At 36.2% G+C, this 27,166-nt stretch overlaps 2 protein-coding genes across 4 annotated transcripts in view; one reads left to right on the plus strand and one right to left on the minus strand.

Annotated features, from left to right (window-relative positions):
- Window positions 1-8,406, minus strand: part of LOC106070345 (zinc finger protein 236-like) — a 29,132-nt gene extending 20,726 nt beyond the window's left edge. The window contains exons 1-3 of one of the 2 annotated variants that reach the window (XM_056035595.1): window positions 8,254-8,406; window positions 4,237-4,486; window positions 2,000-2,202 (exon numbers count right to left, since the gene is read on the minus strand). In XM_056035595.1, the coding sequence (XP_055891570.1) occupies window positions 2,000-2,202; window positions 4,237-4,450 (417 nt within the window). In that variant the 5' untranslated portion in view covers window positions 4,451-4,486; window positions 8,254-8,406. Of the gene's footprint in view, window positions 1-1,999; window positions 2,203-4,236; window positions 4,487-6,910; window positions 7,416-8,253 lie in introns of those variants that run through there. The other variant, XM_056035596.1, reaches the window with a different exon arrangement.
- Window positions 8,407-12,532: 4,126 nt separating this feature from the next.
- The window catches only part of LOC106079261 (uncharacterized), a 37,727-nt gene continuing 23,093 nt past the window's right edge, over window positions 12,533-27,166 (plus strand). Inside the window, exons 1-2 of one of the 2 annotated variants that reach the window (XR_008779085.1) lie at window positions 12,533-14,678; window positions 18,132-18,254. The gene's annotated coding sequence lies outside the window, so the exon portion shown is untranslated. The remainder of the gene's footprint in view (window positions 14,679-18,131; window positions 18,255-27,166) is intronic. The other variant, XR_008779084.1, reaches the window with a different exon arrangement.

Below are 27,166 nucleotides of genomic sequence, written 5' to 3' on the forward strand. Positions count from 1 at the left end.
CATTTGTCCAGAAAATGTGAAAACATTCAAAGTAATAGCGTTAACTAGGAACAGTGTGGCAGAGAGAATAAATGACATGTCAGTCAGCTTGCTTGAACAATTATAGAACAAAATAGCTGATTTTGAATTCTGTGTGGCAGAGAGAATAAATGACATGTCAGTCAGCTTGCATGAACAATTATAGAACAAAATAGCTGATTTTGAATTCTATTTATTGGCTCTCGATGAGTCAATGATGTAACTAGCACAGTTGGTTATATTCATAAGGGCCTGTGACAGGAATTTTGAGCTACATGAAGAACTACTTGAGTTCTGTTCTATGCATAACACCACAACAAGAGAGGATGTTGTGAGAAATTACAGGAGGTGATATTGCAATACAATTTACTTTAGTAAGGCTAAGTACAATTTATTTTAGTAAAGCTAAGTACAATTTACTTTGGTAAAGCTAAGTATAATTTACTTTGGTAAAGCTAAGTACAATTTACTTAGGTAAGGTTAAATACAATTTACTTTGGTAAAGCTAAGTACAATTTACTTTGGTAAAGCTAAGTACAACTTACTTTGGTAAAGCTAAGTACAATTTACTTTGGTAAAGCTAAGTATAATTTACTTTGGTAAAGCTAGCTAGTTTAGCAACGGATGGCGCACCAACCATGATTGGGGTTAGAAGTGGTTTTTGTGCAAAGCTGCTTGCAAAAATAAGAGAGACTGATGCTAATTTTAAATTTCCTCATTTTCAGTGCATCATTCACAAAGAAGCATTATGCTCAAAGCAATTACAGTTCCTACATGTGCTAAGACCAGTTTCAGTTCCTATCAATTTTATTCGTGCCATAAATCAATTCCAATTTTCAATGTTTCTGGATGATATTGGACATGAATTTGATTGTCTTCCCTACTTCACAGAAGTCTGCTGGCTCTCCTGTCATAAAGTATTGAAGAGATTTTTTGCACTGCGTGAGGAAACACGAACATAAAAGGTGAACTTGTTGAACATTTACAAACTGACGAATGGATTTAGGATTTAGCCATTGCAGTTGATCTCACTGGTCCCCTGCAAGAATTGAATTTGAAACTTCAAGGTAAAGACAAAATTGTCAAAACTGCATGTATCTCTATTTTCACTTGCTCCTGAAAATACTGCTAATAATGTGCAACTAGAGCTGATAGTCAGATTTTTTGTTGAAAGCGAACTACATAGAAGTGGGTGTGCCAAAATTTTACAGTTATATATCTGAACGGTACGTGGAATTGCGGAAATTTGCAGCCATAATCCTTGCTATGTTTGCAAGCACTTATATTGTGAGCAGTTCTTTTCCATAATGAAAGCTACAAAAACACAACACCATTCAATTATCTGATCAAAATTAGTCATCAGTGATGAAAGTGTCAGTGGCAAACAAACTTCATTCTGACATAAATAAACTTGTATCCCAGAAAAGATGTCTAGCATCATTCTATTGTATTGTTTCTAATTTACATAAAACTAGTAGGTTGTTTTCCAACTGATTTTTGGCTGCAGCCCTTCAGGTCACAGTAAGTTTTTATATGTGGCCCATACACCTTAATGAGTTTGACATGCCTGTTCTAAGTGCTGGGAGTGTTTTAATTTGATAAAATTTAGCCATTTAAGTAAGCTATATATGTTAGATCTCAGGGGTCTAACAGTTCAAGATAGGTCTCAGGGGTCTAACAGTTTACCATAGACCAGAGTACATATCAGGTTAAAGAAACAGATGCCACACAATAGTTATAGAAAAATATTATTTTACTGTGAAATTTATAAAATGGCTGAGGTGAACCAGTCATTCCAGGCTGATAGAAAATAGAGATCATCTGTATGGAAAATGGGGAAATGTATAGACATGCAATTTTACCTCAGACATTTTGAGTAAACATGATATGTTCCAATTACCAAAACAATATCAGTAGTTATAGTTTTGAATTTCAATTTCAACACAAGGCAAAAAAAAATGGTATAAAGTGAGTAACTTACACCAGACATGGCATTTGTTTGGATGTCTGCTATTCCATGGTCCAGTGAAGAATCTCCATAGCTGACCATCTGAGTCTGAACTGAGCTAAGGTCTAGTGTTGCTACTTTATCCTTCATTGCAGAAGACATATCTGTTTCAGCAGTGGATACAATTCCTTGAATCTGTTGCGATGGGTCATCATTCAAATGTGTGTCTAATATACCTGTCAATACAAGTGTAATTATTCAGTTAGAACAATATTTCAACAATAATGTGAAACAAGCAAAATATTAAAAGCTTATTTTAAGGGAACTAGCTCCGCAATTACCATTATATATCTCAAGAATGTAGAAGTTTTTTTCACTTTTTCAATATCAAACAAAATAATTAGTTATCAATAATGAATCGACTATTTTGGTTAATTTTTAATGGATTAATGTTTTGTTAGGTGAAATAAATAATTGTTTAAAGTATTAGCTTGCTTGTTCTGAGAATTAGTGTGGGAGAAAAAAACAACATGTATGTGTACAATTATTTAAGATGACAAAACCAGACATATTTAACAATATCTGAGAATAGTGAAGGATTTAATTTCCCTTGATGGTATCAAACAAATTGATTAATAACCAGTAATAATTGACTAATTAGTTAATTTTTTATTGATTCAAATTTTGTCTATGCCAATGAGTAATTGCAAAGTTTCAACTAAACCAGAGAATGGGTGTAAGTGAAGTAATGTGTTTAAACTTTATACCAGACAGACAGAGAAAGTGAGTTGAAATAGAATATGCTTTGTATCAAATAGGTAGCCTAATTAAATACAATTTAATTAATCAACTGAGCTTTCAATTCAATCACAAGATTATCACATTACTACTATTTACAAAACCATCAAATAAAAAAATCTATATAATTATTCATCTCTTAGTAGTTTATAACAAAACCGAAACAATGAATACTTTTAGGCTTTAGGCTATGGGAGTGAAGACTACAATATTTAAACCAGATAGTTTTATCCATGATTAATAGGAAAAGATATAATTTAATGCCAACATCTGCAATCTATGGCTAGCTCAACTATTTATAAAACTACTAATTATATTTTGAGGATGACATAGATGGTCTGGCAGGAACAGAGGAAAAGCTAGCTGACTGGTGATACACTACAACTAGACATGCGAATGAATAAAACAGCTTTATCATCATCAAGCGCAAAGTAAATAAGAGTTAAAAGTAGGATGTATCTTTTCAGACTTCTTCTTCTAGCCAGCTTTTTGATGCTGAGCTGTGAGCTCTTTTGCAGAATTTTTTCAGACAAAAGAACCAGACCTGGCTATAAACTTAGTCTACAGCTGCACTTGCAAAGCTCAAGACAATTTGAAAAGACAAAGGCATAGCCCTTGCACAAAAATCAGACTGATGTGTCAAGGCCACATTCCTCTATGCCTACAAATCTTTGGATTGCCAAAATTCCAAGATCTTAGCCTTGAAATTGAGATGTTGTAGAAGGGATCTAGGTATCCCATAGAAAGACATTACAAAGGAATCCAAAACAGGGCCAATGAGCCCCAAGATGACATTCTGACCATGTCAAAAAATACAAGTTAAGAGGATTCTGACTATGCAAGAAAATGTCAACTTGTTTCAAATAATAATACAAATAAACAAATTATTGACTGAATCTTGTTGGCACTATATATGGCTGCATTAAAAGAAAAAAGGATGGAGCCCATGGTTTAAAAAGTATTTTAAATTTGTGCAAAATGCTAAAAGTGAGGTAAACAGTATTCATCTAGCAATAATTTGGTTTCTTTCTTGACAAGGTCATTTCTGATAAAACTTAAATGAATCTTTATGGAGACAGCATACTGCCCAATGAGTCAAAAGGTGTGTAAATCTCAGTAAGTAAGTAAGAATTTGAAAAATACTGGCATTGATTTGGATGACATGAGCTATAAGATTTATACATATGAAAGAAAAGTAAATTGCTAAGAACATTTCATGTATTATTAGTTGCATTCTTTATAAGTTTAAATCTGTAACCCAGGACTTTTTATGTTGCAAATATTGTTTTGAAATTCTTTCAATTTCTTCTTTTCCCCTTAAAAAAATCAATCATTTCTTTAATCTTTTTTCCACATTTTTTTTTGCAAAACAATATCTTTCAGACATTTTAATAGTTAATTATTCAATAGTTGATTATTTCCTTTGATTACAATAAATAAAGCTAATTTCAATCACTACCTAGTATAATTACCTTGCTCAGAATAGAAACCAGATGTAAACTGGGACACCACACTACTTTCACCTGTGGAGCTATAAAGATCATGGACATCACCAGTGTCAACATCTATGTGTGACAAGATGTCATCACCTGGCTCTATCTCCTTCTTAAAGGTGGACAGATAATTCTGTAAATCATGAAGGCTCTGCCCCTGACCACTTGACCCAGTCTCATCTTCTGGATCCATGTTGTAATGAAAGGATAAAAGCTAGATAACCTTTCACTGCAACAGAAAAAGAAACAAAATGAAAGCTTTGAGTCATTAACAGAAGAGCAAATCTCAAAAAGGAATAGAATACTAAAACTAATTGTTGATAATTGTGATGCCAATGACTATTTCATTCACCTAAGAAAATAAAATTCAAGTTAATTTGATAAGGCAACAAGCAAAATATAAAAAAATATCTAAAGGAGAAAAACACAAACCTTAAAACTATATCTACCAATAATGTACAAGTAATTTCCCTTATTAAATTCAACATCAATATTTTTGTTTATTGATTCATACTTTGTTAGATATAAAATACGAAAAACATGCATATATATGTTACCCTGCCGGACCAGGTTAAACAAACTTTTGATATTTTCTATACAGTCGTTTACCCCTGCAGCAGTAAATCTTTGTTTTTTGAGTCTTTGTTAGATACAATAAGTATAAATAATTGTTTAAAGTGTTTAAAGTATCAACTTGATTGGAGAATGCGAAAAGTGTTAATTATTTAAGGGGACTAAACCCAACACATTTAGCTATAAATAAGAATACTTAAGTATTAGTTTCCCTAGATGCTATTAAAAAAATAATGAGTTACCAGTAATTAATTACCTAATTGGTTACTTTTTTTTTTCTACTGAATAATTGTGCGAAGTTTTTGTACATTTTAATTTATAATATAACTAGTCGACCTGCAGCGTAGCAAATACACTAAGTATTCATGTAGGCAGCGTATTGTCGAGCAGAGTGTATGACTGTGCTTCCCTGAGTGAGAACAATGGACAGGGTGTCGCCATAGTTATCCCAATGTTCGTAAACAAAGCTTACAGCCATCTTGCGAAGTTTGAAAGCAACAGTTTTGTCAATGACATTTTTCCAGAAATAGGCGACTGATAGAAATAAACAGATACCCAATGCAGGGATTTTGACTACATTGAAAGACCTGTTGACTCCATGAAATATATGTGAAGCGGTGGTCATGGTTAGGAAAAGAAGGGCAATACGAAGGGGCAAAATCAAAACAAAGCTACAGAAAAAACATGCAACTATTTTAATGACACACATATAATATATAATGTTATATATATAATGTAGTCAAATATAGAATGTATAAAGAGAAAGATTACTTGTTCTCCCCCCCCCCCCCCCATTTGGCCATTCAATGAATATTCCAGCTCCTCCGTTTGTGGTGAATTTCTGATAACCATCCATGGTTGTTAGGGCAATGGATTTGTAGAAGAGTTCACTAAATTCTTGAGCTCTATTGGTAAATTGTCAAATATTTCTTTCTTCTTATTTAAGTCTTTGCAAATGACATATTTCTGCAAACAACATATTTCTCTATACAGCTGGCTGAGTCAACCTTGTCTGGTGATGATGTATTTTTTTATTCTGCTCTTTGTGAAAACTTTAAATATATGATACTTAAGGCACATTAATATATTAATGTTTTTAAAAACTACTTCATAAAACAACAATCCCTAGGCCTATATGAAAAATAATCTCAGGCCTATATGAGAAATAATCTCCGTAGCGAATGGTGAGCTTGCAAACCTTTGAAAACAAAGTTTCCAATGTGTTTAGTGATTGTATGCTTTACGTATTAACTGTTATATATAATGAGTTCAAATTTTAATTTTGTTAATAAAATTATTTTTAAAAATAAATTCAACTTAAAATATAGTTTTAAATTACTTTTTCACTCCTCGTGTCACTGGTTAGAAATTATTTAAACAAAATGTGTTTTAATTTAATTGAAATTTATGAATTTTAAAAATTTCAATATAACTTAAGCAGGGGGTCTACGGAAAAACAAAAAAAAAGACAAAAAAGTTTGGGAACCACTGGGCTAAACTGATCTTTAAATAAACTCTAGATAATTTGACGAGATTTAGATTCTAAGTGTCATATATATATAATATATTAAATATATTCTAGTATGATATATAGCAGGGGTTCTCAACCCCTTCGGGGGTCGAATGACCATCTGTCAGGGGTCGCCTAAGACCATCATAATTTAATGTGTTTAGTCTATGTATCGTCAACTTTTTTATTTGTCATTTCTAACAAGAATATTAGTACCATAGTTCGTATACATTTTCATTTGTGAATACAAAACAAAGGAACATTATTACTCATATTGGTTTTATTCTTATATAAATTATGAAATGATGTTGAACTTTTATTTAATAAAAAAAGTGAGGGTGACATATTGAAGAAGAGAGATATGAGAGTAGCGTCATTGTTTAAAGGTAGACATGTTTTTTCCATTGATAGTTACAACTTTGTACTGAGTTTGATGCGGTCAACGTGTTCTGCTATTTCACACTGATGTGACGTAGTTGTCGAGATGCAAAGTTCTAAATTTTTTTTTATTGTAATCTTCACGAAGTATTTTTTTTTAACCAGAAAGCAAAAATACAGAAAATAGCCGACCTGGAAGACCTCTTTGTCACCTTGAATAATTAAATGTTTCATTGTAAGTATCAAATACATTGAGCCTCGATTTGTTTGAAAATATCCGTTCGTCCAATTGAAACTTCAACTTTGGCAAAACTGGATGAAATTAAAAATATCTACTCTGCTTTCTATGAGGAAAAAGGGCATTGAATCGTTACAGACCGATTAAAATGGTAATTTATGGCAAAGAACATTTGCTAAAGCATGTAAACTTCCAAATCTTCATGACATCCATTTTTAAAAGTCAAAGTTTAAGATGTTCCATAGACATTTCAAGAAGTGTTTATTAAATTGAGGTCATCAAAAGCGATGCAGCTAAAAATGATTGGCATTTTTTTCTAGGTAGATGATCATGCAATCAAAAACATGTCATGGCATACTAGTACATATATATATAGATCTATGTCTATAATATAGTATGTATAGATTTATAATTATTAATAGATCTAGATTTTAGATTGATCTAAATCTCAGCATTTATAAATTTATTTAAATTAGATCTTATTTATCTAGGTCTAGAGTACTAGAGACTAGTAGAGTCTAGTAACTAGATCTAGATTCTATATCTAAGTAAGACTTGGTCAAGACACTGTCTCTCTAGACTCTAGAGTATTCAGTATAGATCTAGATTCCAATCTTTAAAATCTAATATCTAGATCTAGAGTCTAGATCTAGATACTATCTATTCTATAGTCTTATTATTAGATATTATATAGAAGACTAGATAAGTAGATTAAGATTAGATCTCCAATCGGATTCGGATTAGTCTATTCTATTCACTCTATTGTCTATTTTCTTATTATTTATTATGACTAGATTTATATCATTATAACAAGAATTAAGATCTCCTAAGCCTAAGACTTAAGTTAATTAGAAATAAAATTTAATGTTGAGTGATTGAGTGGGATGGGAATGAGGAAATTGTTGTGCTGATCATAGGTCATAGACATGATGTCGAAAATCAGTTTGCAAAATTGGGTCAATATGGTGGACATTATCTTATTCTTGTACATCTAAGGAAATGCAAAAAAAGGTGTGGGTCTTTTAATAGTCAATGGGTCCAATCTAGCTACTTCTCGCAGGAGCTACTCTAATTGATTGAAACCAATTTCAGATCTATTTATTTGGGAAACGAATTAGTACCACCGCTAGGGGTGTCTACAGTCTATGCTTCAAGCGCCCTCATTGTAAACGTCTAACTAAGCGCCCTCTGCAACTGTGTGTTGCTCGGAGACGGACGCTTGATGCTGTATATGCTACTATTATACACTTTATATGTAGATTTCTGACAAATATAAACATAAATCTATTTTTGTTACCTTTAACATTGAAGGATATGTTAATAGTTGGCTAAAAGACTATCATTATTTGCGTGTTAGATCCATTTAGTTGTTTCTTTCAACGTATCAAAAATGTCCGGATAAAAAATTCAAGATGGCGGAAACTTTAAAAAAAATTAGTTCCTGAAACTGAAATTGTTATTTCGCAAAGTTGCTTTCTTAGTCAATGAAGCACTTTCAAGCTAGTAACTTGTACTAATCATATTGATCTTTATATCTACATTTTAATGAAATTTAAATAGGTTCTCACTTTTTTTGTTGTAATGGAAATTTAATAAACATTAACGATGAATAGATCTAGATCTATATGACCCGTGGATCTACGAGTGTATGTAGGATTTTACAATGCCTATATATGTATGCTAAGTTTGAATATGATCAAGCTTTTTGATACTATTGGATCTAGATATGAGCGAGCTTTTTTTTTGGGGGGGGGGGAGGGGGAGGAGGGCGTAATTCCGTTTCTTTTTAGAATGTACTTATACCATTGAAAGCAATTACCCCTAATTCGCATATGGGTGCTGGAGCCTTATAGGCACAGACGTATTAGGCGGCCGCCTAGGGCCTTGCACAGAGTTCAAAACAATTGTTTTTAGAGAAGAAATAGTGAACCTTGCGCCCAATGTTATTGTTGGAGTTACACAAGGTTTTTAATAAATTGCATAATTTTATTTTATTTTATTCCTCGCTTTTTTTTTTTCTATTTCATTTGGGGCCACCAAACTCACTTCGCCTGGGGTCTCCAATTAACATATAGGCCGGCCGTGATAGTTGCCATGCATTAGCAAGCTTCATGGAGGATATATGGCGTATCAGAGAAAGGTCGCCCTCACTATCATAGAGAACACCTGGCAGGTAGATATCGGCAGTGGCGTAGCTAGCCTTGTGCGAGTGCAAGTTTAGTTGATTGGTTTAAATCTCTGAAGGCAATAGTACTCGATCACTTTCTTCTGGGGCACATTTTGTTACTCCATTGTTCATTACGCTAGTTTCATCTAGATCTAGAGCTTATAAATAGATGCCCTGGACTCTAAAATAGCAGAATCTGTCACTTAATGGGCATCGCGAAAAAGTTGAAGAAGAATGACAAAGATAAAATCTAGGTCACTTATAGGGGTTTATACAATTGCTATTCAAGTATGATCCACTCCTGAGAAAACATGTGCTGCGAACTAAGCTTAGTTCCAAACCTAATACGTACATGTCTCCACAAATACAAAACGAACCTATTGTAATATTGGGTGATAATGAAACAAATATTTTTCGATTATTTTTTTTTGACAGTTCATCTGACATCACTAAACTGAATCAATTGTTCCAAATGTTGAGGTTACGTTGTCACGGATAATGACGGGGTACAAATTCTGTAGTCTTTCATTGACATCATCTTAATTCTTTATCTGCTCGAACCATTCTCTGAGTTTGGCTGAAATTCAGGCTAGGGTTAGGAAATCTATGCAGTAACATTTTTTTCGGTAGGCTACATTGGACCGTTTGCACATCTTTTTATCGACTTCAACACACCGCTAGGACGTCCTCAACAAAAGAACTGAAATTGGTCTTCAAGATAGTTATGGATTCATATTCAAAAATTATAGAAACTCGAGATATTGACTAGAACAAATGAAAACTCTTCTACTAGATCTGAAGCAGGCGTATTGTTAGTTACCGGTACTATGCAGTCTTCATTTTTTCTTCTACCTTGGGCTTTAGGCCCCTGTAGGCCTATTAACGCGTAAGTCTACCTTCAAAGACAAGAGATTGTAAATTAGAGACTTCTACGGATAAGATTAAAAACATCGCTGAAGCAAGTGTTACCTTTACAGAATGCATTTTCTCAGATTTGGTGATTAGCGCAGAATGGGAAAGACGTATTAGCCACAAAATGCCAGACGAAAAAGGCGAAGCTACTCCGGAACAGTTGAAGCCAGTTCAACTCCTGGACGAAGCGGCGAGGCCAATGGAATTTGATACAGCAGTACAAGAGTTAATAAGGCGGTAGGTTATCAACGGTGAAACATTTGTACAGTCAATGTTGAATGTTGCCAATGATATAGTATTGGATGTGATTTAATGAACATTAAATTGTTACGTTATTTTGGTGACGAGTTGTCAAGTTCTTTCAGTTGGTAGTCTGTGGTGCAGTTTTCAGAGAGCCAGGATATTGAGAATCGTTACAATATAGACATCTAGGACTATACCAGACTTCTGATTTAGATTTCTTATAATTTAACTACTTCCACTGAAATAAAGTTAATAAGTAGGCCATAAGCTATTATTTAATAGACTATAATAGGCTAATCTGTAGACTGTAGTTCATGTCCGACCATTTACACTTTATTACAGGCTTGCATTTCAATATTCTATAGCACTTTAGTCGTGACGAATTGTTTTCATTTGCACATAATAGAATATGATATTATTTTTTTAACCCTAATGCTGTTGGTGTCAAGCGTTGGGTGCTAAATTTACCTCGTTTGTGTGAGACATGATAGACTGAGAAATACGAATTCATTCGCGCTTTCAGTCACAACTTCGAGAAGATCTTTGACTGTTAGGTATATTTTAAAATAGCGGCTGTAAGTGAAACCAGACAAACTGCTTATGTGTAATCAGTGCCTGCTTCTCATGTGATTATCTTTTAATTGTCGTCAACTATTCATCCGTTCTTGAACCAGTTCCCTTGATGTCGGAGTCAGTCCATCTTAGCATAAGTGGCCGCTCAACAGCACATCAGCAGTCACGTTAATGACGTAAACAAAAACCAACTTGAACATGCTGAGGAAGACTTCATGGATGGCATCTTGAGGAAGGCGAGGCTGCTGGCAAACAAACGTGGTATTGAGTTGGTGCTGCCGACCATTCGCAGTCGACAGACAAATCGAGCAAAAACACATGTTTGGATTTTGGGATTATTACAGAACACGTGACTTTATATTTCGTGTCTTGATTCGTTAGTTTCTTCTCGCTTTTCAAGCAATGATAATGTCTCAGTTCAACCTGTTTTGTCTACATCCTGAAACGATGCTAGAACATAAAGAAGAATATCAGAACTGCCAGATAAACGTTCATCGCTGGCTTGTCCATCGGGACGAGAAGCTCTTCAGTAATAAAGGAAAGCTATTGACAGTTTTGGCAGCGTTAGCATTTTTTGTTTGTTTGATGGAAGGTCGGGATGAACGAGCTGTACGGATCAACTTACCAAATTGTACAGTAAATAGTTTGTTCAGATATTTTTTTTTAATGTCATGAAACAATGAAACACGTATTTACAGTGAACTTACTATCGTATAGGAATGGGGACGGGGTGGGCACCATTTCTTTTCTTTCATATCGTCTGTAATAAAAAGTTGAAGCTACGACTTTGACCCATAGGTGGCAACTTGCACCTGTAAAGTCACTTTGTCTGAATGAGCGTGTTTCTTTGTATTATGCTAGTACCTCTTCTGGTATTATTGGAATGTTCATGGTGTATTAATTAAATATCTTTATTCACGCCAAATTTGTTGTTGCGTATGTCTACCATAGTTACTGAGTAATATCACCACAACATATAGACTCAAATAAACTACACACTATGTAGCAGACGATATTTTATTTATGATAACTAAACGTTTCACAATATATTGGCAGCTTCAGCCATCAATAAACTGCATAAATCACATGGACTCAGGTTCACGAACATCAATTATAATCCCAAGAAATATCAAATACACAATTAGTAAAGCTTTCTATTCTGTCTTCTGTAATGTGTATGGAGTCGACTGCCTCTTGACCATGTGGTCAGTTCTCAAAAAAAAATAATTTTTCAAACAATGCAACTGTGGCCCCTTGATTTCCCCGTGCAAGATCATATTCTCCGAAAACAAGTGAATCTCGTGGTCTACAACCAATAAATGTCACGGACTATCAAACAATAATGGGACAGCAAAAAATCCTGCGAGCGCCCATGCCAGTATGCAATTGCCACCATGGTAGTCAATGGTCACATGCCCCAGCTAGCTCCGCCCTACCTCGTCATGTCTCATTCATTTGTTTCAGCCCTTGGCTTCACATTTAGGCCTATATTACTCATAAAAAGTATGTGAGGAATATTATAGACATAAATATAGGCCTACGTCTAAGTTGAGGAAGCAGTAAAAACTAGGCTCATTTTGTATGAATTTCCGCAGTATTGAATATCCAAGTTTAGGTACTGTGTCTTAGTGTCGTGTTTAGGACACACACACAAATTGTAATAGAACTAATGTTCAGGGTGTCCCTCTGTCACAACAACGAGGGATGAGAGAGGTCGAAGGGTTTAAGAGATGTGTCAGGACACGAGATAGTTGGTAGAGGATGAGAGAGGTGGCAGGATTTAAGAGATGTGTCAGGACACGATAGAGTTGGCAGAGCATGTGAGAGGTGGCAGGATTTAAGAGATGTGGCAGGATTTAAGAGATGTGGCAGGACACAAGAGAGTTGGCAGAGCATGAGAGATGTTGCAGGATTTAAGAGAGTTGGCAGAGCATGAGAGATGTGTCAGGATTTAAGAGATGTGTCAGGACACGAGAGAGTTGGCAGAGCATGAGAGATGTGACAGGATTTAAGAGATGTGGCAGAATTTAAGAGATGTGGCAGGACACGAGAGAGTTGGCAGAGCATGAGAGGTGTGGCAGGATTTAAGAGATGTATCAGGACACGAGAAAGTTGGCAGAGCATGAGAGAGGTGGCAGGATTTAAGAGATGTGTCAGGACACGAGATAGTTGGTAGAGGATGAGAGAGGTGGCAGGATTTAAGAGATGTGTCAGGACACGATAGAGTTGGCAGAGCATGTGAGAGGTGGCAGGATTTAAGAGATGTGGCAGGATTTAAGAGATGTGGCAGGATTTAAGAGATGTGTCAGGACACGATAGAGTTGGCAGAGCATGTGAGAGGTGGCAGGATTTAAGAGATGTGGCAGGATTTAAGAGATGTGGCAGGATTTAAGAGATGTGGCAGGACACGAGAGAGTTGGCAGAGCATGAGAGATGTTGCAGGATTTAAGAGAGTTGGCAGAGCATGAGAGATGTGTCAGGATTTAAGAGATGTGTCAGGACACGAGAGAGTTGGCAGAGCATGAGAGATGTGACAGGATTTAAGAGATGTGGCAGAATTTAAGAGATGTGGCAGGACACGAGAGAGTTGGCAGAGCATGAGAGATGTTGCAGGATTTAAGAGATGTGGCAGGATTTAAGAGATGTGGCAGGATTTAAGAGATGTGGCAGGACACGAGAGAGTTGGCAGAGCATGAGAGATGTTGCAGGATTTAAGAGAGTTGGCAGAGCATGAGAGATGTGTCAGGATTTAAGAGATGTGTCAGGACACGAGAGAGTTGGCAGAGCATGAGAGATGTGGCAGGATTTAAGAGATGTGGCAGGATTTAAGAGATGTGGCAGGACACGAGAGAGTTGGCAGAGCATGAGAGATGTTGCAGGATTTAAGAGAGTTGGCAGAGCATGAGAGATGTGTCAGGATTTAAGAGATGTGTCAGGACACGAGAGAGTTGGCAGAGCATGAGAGATGTGACAGGATTTAAGAGATGTGGCAGGATTTAAGAGATGTGGCAGGATTTAAGAGATGTGGCAGGATTTAAGAGATGTGGCAGGACACGAGAGAGTTGGCAGAGCATGAGAGATGTTGCAGGATTTAAGAGAGTTGGCAGAGCATGAGAGATGTGTTAGGATTTAAGAGATGTGTCAGGACACGAGAGAGTTGGCAGAGCATGAGAGATGTGACAGGATTTAAGAGATGTGGCAGGATTTAAGAGATGTGGTAGGATTTAAGAGATGTGTCAGGACACGAGAGAGTTGGCAGAGCATGAGAGATGTGACAGGATTTAAGAGATGTGGCAGGATTTAAGAGATGTGGTAGGATTTAAGAGATGTGGCAGGACACGAGAGAGTTGGCAGAGCATGAGATGTGTGGCAGGATTTAAGAGATGTATCAGGACACGAGAAAGTTGGCAGAGCATGAGAGAGGTGGTAGGATTTAAGAGATGTGTCAGGACACGAGAGAGTTGGCAGAGCATGAGAGAGGTGGCAGGACACAAGAGAAGTGAACTTATACTCGACTTTAATTAAAATGGTTATTAGGCATCTTGCAATACTTAATCAAGAGTACATCACAAAACATTTTGCGCACTTCCACACAATACAATGTTTTATCTAGATTGGGGAAAACATTTACTGTATAAAAGAAGAACACAATACATTGTTTCTCTATTCACACTGACACCGTAGATTTCGAGGAAGCGCTGTTGTTTAGTTCCTTATTTACAACCAGAACTTTGGCCTCTGTTTCTCAACGCTATGTCTTTAGCGTGGTTTAGTGAACTACAGTCAATGGCTTTACACCTAGGGAAAGAACTTCAGTCAGTGAAAAGGTGCGTTCAAACAGTGATTAATTAATCAATCTTAAAATGAAACCATTGGTTCTAGAACTAAATCTAGATCTTGTATATATTTGAATGCCTTAGTAGGCTACAGTCACAGATGACTTGTATGAGGCTTGTCTTCAAGTATCTAGAAGAGTGCAGTATTTCAGGTAGATACACAAACCTAGACGCAGACCTTACACATATTGTCACATTCAATGCAGACACAACCATTGCGGTGGTCGTTTTAACTACTCATTTTGTCGTCTGCAGTGCAGCCTTCCTTTTGGTTCTAAATGTGTATCTGCCCACTTTGTAAGAGTAACGCAGCAGTCTAATTTGAAAGTTATTTGCTGACAGGTGCTTTCCTTTATGCCAGTTAGAGCACGCATTTAAAGCCGTCGTGTTTTCAGCTCGCAAAAGAATGCACGGCCCAGCACAGCTGTAAAACTGTAAGCGAGGTCTATACACTCTTTACACATTCACCGAAACATCTTCATTAAACTTGCAGTCTTGTCATAGTATTCCCCTTAACAAACTTTTTACCCTGTGAATTAGTGTTACTCTTATAATAAAATTCAACGCCCCCCCCCCAACCTACTACACATATAAGCACATATGCTTTTGGCTTGTGATTTCTAGTATCACCCTCCACCCATAATTCCTACCTACTGATATGTAGGTCTGTGTCTCTGACATTTCTTCGGCTTCTTAATATTTAACTATTTTGCTTTTCAACTGTAACCACACACATACAAACACCCGCTTCGCATTTTTCGGCGTTTTATTATTACCAAGATAACCCTTAAATGTCTTAGCATCCTCCGATTGATCGACCCTTCACCACACACTTTTCAGCTTTTGAATCTTTGTTTCCTATACAGCATCCTTAAATAGTTTAAACCACTTACTTTATAGTATACACCATATATATATATATATATATATATATATATATATATATATATATATATATATATATATATATATATATATATATATATATATATATAGAGAGAGAGAGAGAGAGAGAGAGAGAGATAGATCGATAGATAGATAAATAGATAGAGAGATAGATAGAGAGATATTATACCTAGACTGGACGAGCCGATCTCTTAACACTACAGACAAATGTGAACAACTTCAAAAAGCTGAAACAAGGCGCTGTTTTGTAAAGAGGTTATGAGTAAAGTAGTGTTTTATTTTCCAAACATAACCTATGTAGCCTATCATACTAATAATCATTATAATGTTTAGTTGTAAATGAGAGTACAGTCGTCTCAAAATTACTAGACCTATTTTGCAATTTTTAAATCCATAATCTTGATCTATAAAGTTAATAAAGATCTAGGTAATCAATCTATTTAAATGTACATGCTAAAATCATCAGATGATTTAAATGAACATGCTTGAATTATTTAGATCTAGGATTATTCAAACATAATCTCAATAGAAACTAACAGGAAATGGACTTTAGGCCTATATCATAGATTTGTGTGAATATATAGATCTAGTTCTGTCATTAATAGCCCATTTGAAATCAGCAAAATAGGATTGCATTATTTCTAAACTTTGAAAACTAACGATCATTACTTTTCTAAGACAGAAGAGCGATTTTCCCAGATTCACGGCGACTTCCCTTACAGAAATAGAGTTACATAGATAACGATCGGATTAGAATTTGCTGCATTTTCCAGTCTAGGTTTAATATATATATATGCCTTTTTTTTTGTTTTTTATCACTTGATAACAATAAAACGATTCTAGAACTTTTAAATGCTATTAAAAATGCTTTCGTCTTTTTTAAAATTTTATTAGCGGCCCCCTAAAGGGGAAAAGACGCTATTAGTTTTGTGCGAAATGTCTGTCCGTCTGTCCGTCTGTCCGTCTGTCCGTCTGACCGTCTGTCCGTCTGTCCGTCCGTCCCGTTTAGATCTCGTAAACTAGAAAAGATATTGAAAATCCGACATGACAATATTTTAGACCATTCAAAGTTCTGATGCAACGGCTACTTTTTTTTTTCTGAAAGTGAAAAATCTAATTTTTAAAATCAGTTATGCAAGCAGTTTTTTAAAGAGAAAAAAGCTAATTAGTATGCATTATAAGTTAGACCTAATTTAAAATGCATAGTAATCTTATAAACATCATTTTTATGAACATTTTTTTATTGCGGAAATTTTTTTTTATCAATTATAAGACATCAGTTAGGCCAAGGGAGGCGCGGTGGCTGAGCGGTAAAGCGCTTGGCTTCCGAACTGGGGGTCCGGGTTCAAATCCTGGTGAAGACTGGGATTTTCAACTTTGGAATCTTTGGGCGCCTCTGAGTCAACTCAGCTCTAATGGGTACCTGACATTAGTTGGGGAAAAGTATAGGCGGTTGGTCGTTGTGCTGGCTACATGACACCCTCGCTAATCGTAGGCCACAAAAACAGATGAACTTTACATCATCTGTCCTATAGACCACAAGGTCTAAAAGGGGAACTAGTTAGGCCAGGTTCACATCTAACTTTACATTCACTTTCACCTATTCTTTGATCTGCGGGACCGTTGGGGCACTACACAAGATCTGTTAACCTTCTTTCTTCATTCTTTCTGAAAATATTGAAGCCTGCATGGATGGACCTTTTCGGGGGCCGATTTTGAGTTTGTGTTTCCACACAAACTGTCTTTTGTAACCTTGTTTTTATTTAGCTTGCGTCTGAAAGGAAGCGAAAATTACGTAAGGCATATTAAACATGGAAAAGAAAGAACTGCTTAAATAATACGAAATGTGTGTGGTATTTCTTTTTATGCTTTATACATAGACTGCTGCATTTTTGGGAAATACTGAAAATATAATACAAAGGTTTGAGAGAAAGCTTGCGTTTTTTCGTTGTTTTTTTTTGGTGGTCAGGTTGCGAATCTGTCAAAACTGGTTCTTAGCAAGCGTATAGAGAGAAACTGTACGAAATTTTATGCGAATCAGTACAACAGTTTAAGAGATCTCTTGATCAATGAGTCAGTGGTAACTCGCAAATATATAGTAGATTGAATTATTAATTCCATACGTTGAAGATTAATAGTGATGGATATACAAAATGTATGGGTGTTGTTTAGGTCTATATTCCAATGTAGCCCCAGATAACTATCCAACTACATCTTGTAAGTGTGTGTAGTACCTCGCCGCACACAAAATTGAAATAATCTTTTAGGAACAAATCAGCTCAAGTTTTATTTCAAGATACCTTTAGGCTTTCGATCTTGATTTAGTAATATCCAATTTATCAATTGAATCAGAAGATTCCAAGTGAAATGTCTACACATATTCCCAGTAGAAAATTTTTAAGTAGCTATATGTATACGTCCAACAAACACTAACAATAAAGTTCCTTAGAGTAGATCAACATTAGATCTACTTTGATAGTCAGTGCAGCGGAGTTTGTCTTTGTCGATTATACATATATGTTCTCTCGTTTATTTCAGACATCATTTAGAGCTAATCTTTATACCTTTGGGAGCTTCAGTTCTTTGTGGAGCGTTGTTGCTGATTCAAGCCTTAATGGAAAGATCCTTAAGTACCCCCTTGATGCAGCGTTTTGTGGCAAGGTCAAGAAATTTAGATAAAATATAAGCTGCCACTAAAAAGAACTAGCAAATTTATTTTATTTAGGTAGAAATATAGATAGAAATATAGATAAAAATATATGTAGCAATATAGAATTGACACTATCATAGGACTGTAGACAGTCCATTTACTTAATGCTTTACACTTCCATTGGAACATAGAGCCGAACAATACTTTACCATCCCTTTAGTTTTTCTACTCATCTCCCCCATGTTTGCTTTGGTTTCCTAGTTTCTCTTCCCCGCCCCCCCCCCCCCCAAGCGGTTGCAGTCCAGAGCCTGTTTTTTAAATGCAATATTTTCTGTTGTGGTAGGACGATGTACTATCCTACATTCACGTAGGTCACGTTGGGTTCTGATATTCAAGGTCCCTATTCTGATTTGGTCATCCGTAGATTCTGTAGATTTGTCGGCTCACAAACTTCCCATAAGATATTATCTACTGATGTGCGATAAGAACTATTCTTTAGGAGAAATCATTGATGCTTCTTGAGACAGTAATATAGATTTAAAAAAACAACAACAATAGATAGTAAGGAAACGTCCTGACATACACTAATATTATTGTAAAACCTCTCGCCAATCCTGGATGCTACTTTTTATTTTAGCCTTCCTCTTAAATCTGTCGCTGTCTAATCCGCCTCCAGAATTTAACAGATCATGTTTAGCTTAGGTTCGCTCTCATTTTAATTTGTTTCAGTTCTAACACAAGGTCTCATGACAGTGTTTCTTCATGACAGTGTTTCTTCATGGCAGTGTTTCTTCATGGCAGTGTTTCTTCATGACAGTGTTTCTTCATGACAGTGTTTCTTCATGACAGTGTTTCTTCATTGCAGTGTTTCTTCATGGCAGTGTTTCTTCATGGCAGTGTTTCTTCATGGCAGTGTTTCTTCATGACAGTGTTTCTTCATGGCAGTGTTTCTTCATGGCAGTGTTTCTTCATGGCAGTGTTTCTTCATGGCAGTGTTTCTTCATGGCAGTGTTTCTTCATGACAGTGTTTCTTCATGGCAGTGTTTCTTCATGACAGTGTTTCTTCATGGCAGTGTTTCTTCATGGCAGTGTATCTTCATGGCAGTGTTTCTTCATGACAGTGTATCTTCATGACAGTGTTTCTTCATGACAGTGTTTCTTCATGGCAGTGTTTCTTCATGGCAGTGTTTCTTCATGACAGTGTTTCTTCATGACAGTGTTTCTTCATGACAGTGTTTCTTCATGACAGTGTTTCTTCATGACAGTGTTTCTTCATGACAGTGTTTCTTCATGGCAGTGTTTCTTCATGGCAGTGTTTCTTCATGACAGTGTTTCTTCATGACAGTGTTTCTTCATTGCAGTGTTTCTTCATGGCAGTGTTTCTTCATGACAGTGTTTCTTCATTGCAGTGTTTCTTCATGACAGTGTTTCTTCATGACAGTGTTTCTTCATGACAGTATTTCTTCATTGCAGTGTTTCTTCACTGCAGTGTTTCTTCATTGCAGTGTTTCTTCATTGCAGTGTTTCTTCATGACAGTGTTTCTTCATGACAGTGTTTCTTCATGGCAGTGTTTCTTCATGGCAGTGTTTCTTCATGACAGTGTTTCTTCATTGCAGTGTTTCTTCATTGCAGTGTTTCTTCATTGCAGTGTTTTTTCATTGCAGTGTTTCTTCATGACAGTGTTTCTTCAAGACAGTGTTTCTTCATGACAGTGTTTCTTCATGACAGTGATTCTTCATGACAGTATTTCTTCATTGCAGTGTTTCTTCACTGCAGTGTTTCTTCATTGCAGTGTTTCTTCATTGCAGTGTTTCTTCATGACAGGGTTTCTTCATTGCAGTGTTTCTTCATTGCAGTGTTTCTTCATTGCAGTTTTTCTTCATTGCAGTGTTTCTTCATTGCAGTGTTTCTTCATGACACTGTTTCTTCATTGCAGTGTTTCTTCATGACACTGTTTCTTCATTGCAGTGTTTCTTCATGACAGTGTTTCTTCATGACAGTGTTTCTTCATGACAGTATTTCTTCATTGCAGTGTTTCTTCACTGCAGTGTTTCTTCATTGCAGTGTTTCTTCATTGCAGTGTTTCTTCATGACAGTGTTTCTTCATTGCAGTGTTTCTTCATTGCAGTGTTTCTTCATGACAGTGTTTCTTCATGACAGTGTTTCTTCATGACAGTGTTTCTTCATGACAGTGTTTCTTCATGACAGTATTTCTTAGTTGCAGTGTTTCTTCACTGCAGTGTTTCTTCATTGCAGTGTTTCTTCATTGCAGTGTTTCTTCATGACAGTGTTTCTTCATTGCAGTGTTTCTTCATTGCAGTGTTTTTTTTCATTGCAGTGTTTCTTCATTGCAGTGTTTCTTCATTGCAGTGTTTCTTCATGACAGTGTTTCTTCATGACAGTGTTTCTTCTTGACAGTGTTTCTTCATTGCAGTGTTTCTTCATGACAGTGTGTCTTCATTGCAGTGTTTCTTCATGACAGTGTTTCTTCATGACAGTGTTTCTTCATGACAGTGATTCTTCATGACAGTATTTCTTCATTGCAGTGTTTCTTCACTGCAGTGTTTCTTCATTGCAGTGTTTCTTCATTGCAGTGTTTCTTCATGACAGTGTTTCTTCATTGCAGTATTTCTTCATTGCAGTGTTTCTTCATTGCAGTGTTTCTTCATGACAGTGTTTCTTCATTGCAGTGTTTCTTCATTGCAGTATTTCTTCATTGCAGTGTTTCTTCATTGCAGTGTTTCTTCATTGCAGTGTTTCTTCATGACAGTGTTTCTTCATTGCAGTGTTTCTTCACTGCAGTGTTTCTTCATTGCAGTGTTTCTTCATTGCAGTGTTTCTTCATTGCAGTGTTTCTTCATGACAGTGTTTCTTCATTGCAGTGTTTCTTCATGACAGTGTTTCTTCATGACAGTGTTTCTTCATGACAGTGTTTCTTCATGACAGTATTTCTTCATTGCAGTGTTTCTTCACTGCAGTGTTTCTTCATTGCAGTGTTTCTTCATTGCAGTGTTTCTTCATTGCAGTGTTTTTTCATGACAGTGTTTCTTCATTGCAGAGTTTCTTCATGACAGTGTTTTTCATTGCAGTGTTTCTTCATTGCAGTGTTTCTTCATTGCAGTGTTTCTTCATTGCAGTGTTTCTTCATGACAGTGTTTCTTCTTGACAGTATTTCTTCATGACAGTGTTTCTTCATTGCAGTGTTTCTTCATTGCAGTGTTTCTTCATGACAGTGTTTCTTCATTGCAGTGTTTCTTCATTGCAGTGTTTCTTCATGACAGTGTGTCTTCATTGCAGTGTTTCTTCATGACAGTGTTTCTTCATGACAGTGTTTCTTCATGACAGTGATTCTTCATGACAGTATTTCTTCATTGCAGTGTTTCTTCACTGCAGTGTTTCTTCATTGCAGTGTTTCTTCATTGCAGTGTTTCTTCATGACAGTGTTTCTTCATTGCAGTATTTCTTCATTGCAGTGTTTCTTCATTGCAGTGTTTCTTCATGACAGTGTTTCTTCATGACAGTGTTTCTTCATGACAGTATTTCTTCATTGCAGTGTTTCTTCACTGCAGTGTTTCTTCATTGCAGTGTTTCTTCATTGCAGTGTTTCTTCATTGCAGTGTTTCTTCATTGCAGTGTTTCTTCATTGCAGTGTTTCTTCATGACAGTGTTTCTTCATTGCAGAGTTTCTTCATGACAGTGTTTTTCATTGCAGTGTTTCTTCATTGCAGTGTTTCTTCATTGCAGTGTTTCTTCATTGCAGTGTTTCTTCATGACAGTGTTTCTTCTTGACAGTATTTCTTCATGACAGTGTTTCTTCATTGCAGTGTTTCTTCATTGCAGTGTTTCTTCATGACAGTGTTTCTTCTTGACAGTATTTCTTCATGACAGTGTTTCTTCATTGCAGTGTTTCTTCATTGCAGTGTTTCTTCATGACAGTGTTTCTACATTGCAGTGTTTCTTCACTGCAGTGTTTCTTCATTGCAGTGTTTCTTCAATGCAGTGTTTCTTCATGACAGTGTTTCTTCATGACAGTGTTTCTTCATTGCAGTGTTTCTTCATTGCAGTGTTTCTTCATGACAGTGTTTCTTCATGACAGTGTTTCTTCATGACAGTGTTTCTTCATGACAGTGTTTCTTCATTGCAGTGTTTCTTCATTGCAGTGTTTCTTCATGACAGTGTTTCTTCATTGCAGTGTTTCTTCATGACAGTGTTTCTTCATTGCAGTGTTTCTTCATGACAGTGTTTCTTCATGACAGTGTTTCTTCATGACAGTATTTCTTCATTGCAGTGTTTCTTCACTGCAGTGTTTCTTCATTGCAGTGTTTCTTCATTGCAGTGTTTCTTCATGACAGTGTTTCTTCATGACAGTATTTCTTAGTTGCAGTGTTTCTTCACTGCAGTGTTTCTTCATTGCAGTGTTTCTTCATTGCAGTGTTTCTTCATGACAGTGTTTCTTCATTGCAGTGTTTCTTCATTGCAGTGTTTCTTCATTGCAGTGTTTCTTCATGACAGTGTTTCTTCATGACAGTGTTTCTTCTTGACAGTGTTTCTTCATTGCAGTGTTTCTTCATGACAGTGTGTCTTCATTGCAGTGTTTCTTCATGACAGTGTTTCTTCATGACAGTGTTTCTTCATTGCAGTGTTTCTTCATGACAGTGTGTCTTCATTGCAGTGTTTCTTCATGACAGTGATTCTTCATGACAGTATTTCTTCATTGCAGTGTTTCTTCACTGCAGTGTTTCTTCATTGCAGTGTTTCTTCATTGCAGTGTTTCTTCATGACAGTGTTTCTTCATTGCAGTATTTCTTCATTGCAGTGTTTCTTCATTGCAGTGTTTCTTCATGACAGTGTTTCTTCATTGCAGTGTTTCTTCATTGCAGTATTTCTTCATTGCAGTGTTTCTTCATTGCAGTGTTTCTTCATTGCAGTGTTTCTTCATGACAGTGTTTCTTCATTGCAGTGTTTCTTCACTGCAGTGTTTCTTCATTGCAGTGTTTCTTCATTGCAGTGTTTCTTCATTGCAGTGTTTCTTCATGACAGTGTTTCTTCATTGCAGTGTTTCTTCATGACAGTGTTTCTTCATGACAGTGTTTCTTCATGACAGTGTTTCTTCATGACAGTATTTCTTCATTGCAGTGTTTCTTCACTGCAGTGTTTCTTCATTGCAGTGTTTCTTCATTGCAGTGTTTCTTCATTGCAGTGTTTCTTCATGACAGTGTTTCTTCATTGCAGAGTTTCTTCATGACAGTGTTTTTCATTGCAGTGTTTCTTCATTGCAGTGTTTCTTCATTGCAGTGTTTCTTCATTGCAGTGTTTCTTCATGACAGTGTTTCTTCTTGACAGTATTTCTTCATGACAGTGTTTCTTCATTGCAGTGTTTCTTCATTGCAGTGTTTCTTCATGACAGTGTTTCTTCTTGACAGTATTTCTTCATGACAGTGTTTCTTCATTGCAGTGTTTCTTCATTGCAGTGTTTCTTCATGACAGTGTTTCTACATTGCAGTGTTTCTTCACTGCAGTGTTTCTTCATTGCAGTGTTTCTTCAATGCAGTGTTTCTTCATGACAGTGTTTCTTCATGACAGTGTTTCTTCATTGCAGTGTTTCTTCATTGCAGTGTTTCTTCATGACAGTGTTTCTTCATGACAGTGTTTCTTCATGACAGTGTTTCTTCATGACAGTGTTTCTTCATTGCAGTGTTTCTTCATTGCAGTGTTTCTTCATGACAGTGTTTCTTCATTGCAGTGTTTCTTCATGACAGTGTTTCTTCATTGCAGTGTTTCTTCATGACAGTGTTTCTTCATGACAGTGTTTCTTCATGACAGTATTTCTTCATTGCAGTGTTTCTTCACTGCAGTGTTTCTTCATTGCAGTGTTTCTTCATTGCAGTGTTTCTTCATGACAGTGTTTCTTCATGACAGTGTTTCTTCTTGACAGTGTTTCTTCATTGCAGTGTTTCTTCATGACAGTGTGTCTTCATTGCAGTGTTTCTTCATGACAGTGTTTCTTCATGACAGTGTTTCTTCATGACAGTGATTCTTCATGACAGTATTTCTTCATTGCAGAGTTTCTTCATGACAGTGTTTTTCATTGCAGTGTTTCTTCATTGCAGTGTTTCTTCATTGCAGTGTTTCTTCATTGCAGTGTTTCTTCATGACAGTGTTTCTTCTTGACAGTATTTCTTCATGACAGTGTTTCTTCATTGCAGTGTTTCTTCATTGCAGTGTTTCTTCATGACAGTGTTTCTTCATTGCAGTGTTTCTTCATTGCAGTGTTTCTTCATGACAGTGTGTCTTCATTGCAGTGTTTCTTCATGACAGTGTTTCTTCATGACAGTGTTTCTTCATGACAGTGATTCTTCATGACAGTATTTCTTCATTGCAGTGTTTCTTCACTGCAGTGTTTCTTCATTGCAGTGTTTCTTCATTGCAGTGTTTCTTCATGACAGTGTTTCTTCATTGCAGTATTTCTTCATTGCAGTGTTTCTTCATTGCAGTGTTTCTTCATGACAGTGTTTCTTCATTGCAGTGTTTCTTCATTGCAGTATTTCTTCATTGCAGTGTTTCTTCATTGCAGTGTTTCTTCATTGCAGTGTTTCTTCATGACAGTGTTTCTTCATTGCAGTGTTTCTTCACTGCAGTGTTTCTTCATTGCAGTGTTTCTTCATTGCAGTGTTTCTTCATTGCAGTGTTTCTTCATGACAGTGTTTCTTCATTGCAGTGTTTCTTGATGACAGTGTTTCTTCATGACAGTGTTTCTTCATGACAGTGTTTCTTCATGACAGTATTTCTTCATTGCAGTGTTTCTTCACTGCAGTGTTTCTTCATTGCAGTGTTTCTTCATTGCAGTGTTTCTTCATTGCAGTGTTTCTTCATGACAGTGTTTCTTCATTGCAGAGTTTCTTCATGACAGTGTTTTTCATTGCAGTGTTTCTTCATTGCAGTGTTTCTTCATTGCAGTGTTTCTTCATTGCAGTGTTTCTTCATGACAGTGTTTCTTCTTGACAGTATTTCTTCATGACAGTGTTTCTTCATTGCAGTGTTTCTTCATTGCAGTGTTTCTTCATGACAGTGTTTCTTCTTGACAGTATTTCTTCATGACAGTGTTTCTTCATTGCAGTGTTTCTTCATTGCAGTGTTTCTTCATGACAGTGTTTCTACATTGCAGTGTTTCTTCACTGCAGTGTTTCTTCATTGCAGTGTTTCTTCAATGCAGTGTTTCTTCATGACAGTGTTTCTTCATGACAGTGTTTCTTCATTGCAGTGTTTCTTCATTGCAGTGTTTCTTCATGACAGTGTTTCTTCATGACAGTGTTTCTTCATGACAGTGTTTCTTCATGACAGTGTTTCTTCATTGCAGTGTTTCTTCATTGCAGTGTTTCTTCATGACAGTGTTTCTTCATTGCAGTGTTTCTTCATGACAGTGTTTCTTCATTGCAGTGTTTCTTCATTGCAGTGTTTCTTCATGACAGTGTGTCTTCATTGCAGTGTTTCTTCATGACAGTGTTTCTTCATGACAGTGTTTCTTCATGACAGTGATTCTTCATGACAGTATTTCTTCATTGCAGTGTTTCTTCACTGCAGTGTTTCTTCATTGCAGTGTTTCTTCATTGCAGTGTTTCTTCATGACAGTGTTTCTTCATTGCAGTATTTCTTCATTGCAGTGTTTCTTCATTGCAGTGTTTCTTCATGACAGTGTTTCTTCATGACAGTGTTTCTTCATGACAGTATTTCTTCATTGCAGTGTTTCTTCACTGCAGTGTTTCTTCATTGCAGTGTTTCTTCATTGCAGTGTTTCTTCATTGCAGTGTTTCTTCATTGCAGTGTTTCTTCATTGCAGTGTTTCTTCATGACAGTGTTTCTTCATTGCAGAGTTTCTTCATGACAGTGTTTTTCATTGCAGTGTTTCTTCATTGCAGTGTTTCTTCATTGCAGTGTTTCTTCATTGCAGTTTTTCTTCATGACAGTGTTTCTTCTTGACAGTATTTCTTCATGACAGTGTTTCTTCATTGCAGTGTTTCTTCATTGCAGTGTTTCTTCATGACAGTGTTTCTTCTTGACAGTATTTCTTCATGACAGTGTTTCTTCATTGCAGTGTTTCTTCATTGCAGTGTTTCTTCATGACAGTGTTTCTACATTGCAGTGTTTCTTCACTGCAGTGTTTCTTCATTGCAGTGTTTCTTCAATGCAGTGTTTCTTCATGACAGTGTTTCTTCATGACAGTGTTTCTTCATTGCAGTGTTTCTTCATTGCAGTGTTTCTTCATGACAGTGTTTCTTCATGACAGTGTTTCTTCATGACAGTGTTTCTTCATGACAGTGTTTCTTCATTGCAGTGTTTCTTCATTGCAGTGTTTCTTCATGACAGTGTTTCTTCATTGCAGTGTTTCTTCATGACAGTGTTTCTTCATTGCAGTGTTTCTTCATGACAGTGTTTCTTCATGACAGTGTTTCTTCATGACAGTATTTCTTCATTGCAGTGTTTCTTCACTGCAGTGTTTCTTCATTGCAGTGTTTCTTCATTGCAGTGTTTCTTCATGACAGTGTTTCTTCATGACAGTATTTCTTAGTTGCAGTGTTTCTTCACTGCAGTGTTTCTTCATTGCAGTGTTTCTTCATTGCAGTGTTTCTTCATGACAGTGTTTCTTCATTGCAGTGTTTCTTCATTGCAGTGTTTCTTCATTGCAGTGTTTCTTCATGACAGTGTTTCTTCATGACAGTGTTTCTTCTTGACAGTGTTTCTTCATTGCAGTGTTTCTTCATGACAGTGTGTCTTCATTGCAGTGTTTCTTCATGACAGTGTTTCTTCATGACAGTGTTTCTTCATTGCAGTGTTTCTTCATGACAGTGTGTCTTCATTGCAGTGTTTCTTCATGACAGTGATTCTTCATGACAGTATTTCTTCATTGCAGTGTTTCTTCACTGC

The sequence above is a fragment of the Biomphalaria glabrata genome, chromosome 7 (genome assembly GCF_947242115.1).
Source record: "Biomphalaria glabrata chromosome 7, xgBioGlab47.1, whole genome shotgun sequence".
Classification (NCBI taxonomy): domain Eukaryota; kingdom Metazoa; phylum Mollusca; class Gastropoda; family Planorbidae; genus Biomphalaria; species Biomphalaria glabrata.